Genomic DNA, 5000 nt, shown 5'->3' on the forward strand with positions numbered 1-5000 from the left:
ATAAAATTTTTGCATATTTTTTTTTGATTTATGCTGTTTGTTGTTGAGTTCGACACTTTAGATATACAAAATTTGCACCATGCAGGATTTTTATCCTAAATGAGTTTTTTATATATGAGTCAAACCATTTTGGTGCATTAATTTTTTGCTTGTTCAGTGTTTTAATAGGAATAAATAACCAACATGCTTCTTTGCATATCGATAAGAATGTATCGCAACATAGTTGCAATAAATTCTTATCGGTATACAAAGAAGCACATTCTTATTGAGATACAGTTGCAGGGTTTGAGTAGTTGTGACCAATTCAATGTTGCATTCTATGTCTCATTTGATGTCAGCGTAATTGAAGTTACCTTTTAGAGATAGCAATTAGCTTCATAAAAAGATTCATGAATTTTATTGTCTCATAGAGAAGTTAGAGAAGTGTAAGGTTGCCCTGTGCATCAAGAATCATTGACCTATATATATCCTAATAGTAGCTTTTCTTGTTAATTGATAAACAGCACTGCTTTTGCTTGACACAGTTGTTATTTAGTATCTTTGATTTAATGATATTTTACAGATATTTTGCAAAGATGTTAACAAATCTTAAAAAAATACACACACATATGTATACGTGTCTGCTCTTTTTCTAAAAAAAATAGTCTGTATTAAAATCTACACTTTAAAGCATATTAGGACAGTGCTAAGCATATTAGAACAGTGCTATCTAACTCAAATCTGCTAAAGTAAGTGAACAAGTATGTGTGTGTGCATGAATACGTGTAAAAAAGAGAGGAAATTATATAAAAATTTCAAAAATAATTTATAATATAAACATTAATAACAATTACTATAAGGATAAATTTTTTTTATTATTAGTAACAATAATAAAAAAAATTCTTCCTTGTTATTCATTTAACTTATAATTCACCTAACAATATTGTCAGCAAAAATAAAAACTTTATTTTTCAATTTTTCTATATGTAGAAGCATGAGACACTTTTAATCAAATCTCACTTTACTGTTGTTAAAAAGTTTCAGAAATAAAGTTAAAAGTTTTTTTTATCTTTTTTTGTAACTTACTAATGAGTTACTGAATTTAGATATAGATGTAAAACTCATTTTTAAGCCAGGAAAAGTTAACTTAGATATTCCCCTGCCCTCTTCCTCTCTTTCCTGAGACTTTTGGTTGTGTAAAGACTAATGTTAATGTCTCAATAAAAATATTTATCTTGGGTAGATGTAAACTGTATCCTGAAACTGTCTTTTAGAAGGTCTCCTTGGTAAAGACTTTAGGGAAAACAGAAAATTTGTTTTGCATTCCTTTTTTCATCGATTAAGCTTGTAATGATGTAAAACTGTGTTAAATTGTTACCTGCCTGTGATAATGAGTGCTTAACTTTCTTGAATTTCCTCATGGATTTTTTGCTTGAGTACAGAGTGTTGACACTGCATAGATGGTGCTTTTAGTACTTTGCATTTTTGAACCAATATAAAAAGCACTTCGTCACAACTTTGTAAGTCAACTGCAAAGCTTATTGGTTGTATAGGGTTGTATAGAGTAATATATATGTTTAATTTTTCTCTAAAAATTATTTATTAGGCTATTGATCTTGACACATTAAAGTCTTTTGATAAAGTTTAGCATGATGGTCTTCTCCATAGTGACCTGTCATGGAACTATATATCCATTCAATTGCAAACTTAGCATCTGTTAAGGTTGCCTCTTTTTGTTGTGTTAGTCATTTTCTTAATTCTTGATTCTAGTCTCTATCTTTACAAGTCTTGTATGTCTTTGTTTATATTACTGTTGTCATGGCTGTTTTTTCTAATAGCATTCTTTCTTTATTAAATCTCTTCCTGTCTTCATGTTCTTCTAATTTACACAATTACTGTTGTTTTTTTTGTCAACCATCTTATCAACAACTTTGCTTATCTTTAATATTATCTATTCCACAAAAAATTAAGTGTTGTTGTGACTTTATGGAATGCTGAATGATACCATAACATAATAATTTACAAGTTAATATAAAAAAATTTAGTTATTTAATTTTTGATTTTGTTGCAGAAAACTCTTTAACCAAGTACAGAATTTATCATAGATAAAAGATAATTTTGAGGCCTAAAATTGCATATCCACAGTGTGTCAAAAACTTCAGCAATTTAAAAAATTATATTTATACTAATGAAATCTTGAGGTTGGCATTTATATTTGTGTAAAATCAAAATTATGGTTTGTATTTTTGTAATTATTTGCCCTAAATTTGTAAAAAAAGAAAACCCAATTTTAAATTTTAAATTAACATGTTATAATAAACATTTTTTGTTCATATTTTTGTTCTGTATTGCTTTATGTTTTTTTGATATATAATTATATAGCTTTTTTTTATATTTGTTTAGATTACTGAGCAAGTTAATATTCTAGCACGTGAAATGAATGGTAATTTATTTGAAAATGCACCATTATCAATGAAGCCAAGCGAAAAACTCAGGAAATCTATTTTAGAACTTATTAATACAGAAATTACTTACACAAAGGTTTAATTGACATAATTTTTTAACTTTTTAGAATTTATTATCAATTTTTTTTTATTTAAAGTTATAAGTTTGCCGTTTAAAATAATTACAACTCTCGTATTGGTAAAATATACACATGGCGGGGGCAAGAAGAAGACAAAATAGTCTTATGGCCAAGCTCCCAATAATCCGTAAATAATATAGCTATCAAATCTTGTCATTAAAAAAGTTATCAAATATAAAAAGAAGAAAAAAAAGGAAAATTAATTTTATTTTTTTAATTTTTTTTTTTTTTTAATTTTATTTATTTATTTTTTTAAACAAAAACAAACAAACAAACAAACAAACAAAAAAGACAAAAATAGAGGTATTAAATTCTAAAACTTATTTTTAAATATAATTGAACACAAAGCAAAAATGTAAAAAAAACAAACAAACAAAAATAATATTTGAAACTATATATAAATGTTTTTAATTATTGCGATTAAGAATTCTTAATTAGGAAATGTAATGAAAAGAATTTAAACTTCTATAGCAAGACCTTTAGTTTTTCATAAAAAGAAAATAAAAAATAAGTTTTTTAGTAAAGTTTTTAAACCTTTGCAAATAAAATGAAAATATACTATACAATATTTTAAAGGCCAACAAATAAATATAGCTCTAGAAGAAGTCCTTCATGTTTTGATTAATTAAAATTATTTCTATTAGTTTTGATTTAAAAATATTTATGTTTGCAAGCGTTTTGATGTCATTTCTAATTACTTTACTCCATAGTTGTGGGCCTCTAGTTGTGATGGATCTATATGTTGTGATGGATCTATATGTTTACAAATTTAGTCAATAATGCTTGTTTTTCTCTATGTAAGAGATTTGGTTTTTAATATAACGGGTGACGACTAAATAATGAGATTGGATTTAAAGACACATATCTCTTTTAAGGTATATTGTGAAACAAAAAAGAAAAATGTTTTAGAAAGTATTTTAATTCAAGTTTCTAGGGTTACCTGCTTTCTCAACAAAATGCACTTTTTTTATATATATAGGTAAATGATTAGTGTTTTTGCAAAGTGAAATGATACCAAATGGAGCCAGAATGCATATGCACCATCTGAATGATATTTGTTTAAGTAGATTTCTTGATTTATAGCCAGTCCACAAGGCACAAAATAGGACTAAAAAATACCATTTGCAAAAAAAGCAATCCATAGAAGTTTTTTTTTTTTTCTTGTTGAAACTTTTGTTTTGTTTGGTACTGTAGATGGAGCAGATTTTACACTGCTAATATAAAATATATCATTTCCATTGAAACTGGAGTGATTTAATGTAAAATAAGACTTATCATCAATGATTGGTTATCAATTTTTAAATTTCTGACACAATCAATTGCACGTAGTTCTAGCAACTGTTTTGTTGGTCAAAATATTTTGGTTTTTTTTTTCTTGATTTAACTTATGTCTTTTTTTCTTATGTTTTACTAATGTGTTGCTGAGTACAGTTGACCGTTTTTGCTGCCTGTTGTTGAGAAGCTCCATCTTTATGGGCAAAGTTTGAGCCTTTTAAAAAATATTTAAAACACTAAAATAAAAATACTTTATAAAACATTTTTGCTTTTTGTTTTTTCATTTTTCCTCATACCTTGAAGATTTATGTATCTTTAAATTTTGCTTTTCAGTTGTTATCTGTTATTAACAATTGAAAAAGATTACATTAGATTGAATCCATGTTGGTAGTGCAATGAATAATTCCATTTAGTAAGTGACCAAGGTTAAAAATGAAACTTTTTTCAAACCCAGCCCTTTTTTCAAACCCAGCAAAATTCAGCACGGGTTAATAGCCGCAAGGGGCTAGAAAAAAAAATTAATGAAACTTTATATATTATTAATTTATGCATACATTTTCTATTTATTAAATGCTGCCATGTATATATATATATATATATATATATATATATATATATATATATATATATATATATATATATATATATATATTCAACTTATAATTTATAATATAATATAATTAACTAAATCACTTCTAACTAAGTTGCAAACTACCACTATTAAGTTATGAGTTACTAGAAAAAAAAAAAAAAGGCTTAAAACACATGGAAACGGGTAACTGAAGACTAATAAAGTTGCAGGTTGTATAAGTAAAGAAAACACAAAGATTGGTGAGAGTTTTGAGGTTATGTTGATGTGCTAGGAAAAAAACTAGATAAATAAAAAAATTTTTAACAGATACAGTAAAGAAATACGATTATGCTGAATGACAAGCCAAACGAGAATGAGTTTTGGTTGATTGAACTTTGGATAAAAGCACTTTGGAACAGCAACCATGATAATATTTGTAAAAAAAGGATATGTAATCTTAGGGTGATGGTGGAGTGGCTCAAGAATGGCAGATAAAGCAGATCTAACTACGTTTACAATGTGCTTTCGGACCTTGACTGAGAGTGAGAGAGTTATTATTAATCAATATAGGAGTGTCAATAATATTGTGAT

At 26.4% G+C, this 5000-nt stretch overlaps 1 protein-coding gene across 4 annotated transcripts in view; it reads left to right on the forward strand.

Annotated features, from left to right (window-relative positions):
- The window catches only part of LOC100210698 (protein still life, isoform SIF type 1), a 56543-nt gene that overhangs the window by 34383 nt on the left and 17160 nt on the right, over positions 1–5000 (forward strand). For all 4 annotated transcript variants that reach the window (XM_065793493.1, XM_065793496.1, XM_065793495.1 and 1 more), the window contains exon 15: positions 2383–2520. In XM_065793493.1, the coding sequence (XP_065649565.1) occupies positions 2383–2520 (138 nt within the window). The remainder of the gene's footprint in view (positions 1–2382; positions 2521–5000) is intronic.

This window comes from Hydra vulgaris, chromosome 03, assembly GCF_038396675.1.
Source record: "Hydra vulgaris chromosome 03, alternate assembly HydraT2T_AEP".
Classification (NCBI taxonomy): Eukaryota; Metazoa; Cnidaria; class Hydrozoa; order Anthoathecata; family Hydridae; genus Hydra; species Hydra vulgaris.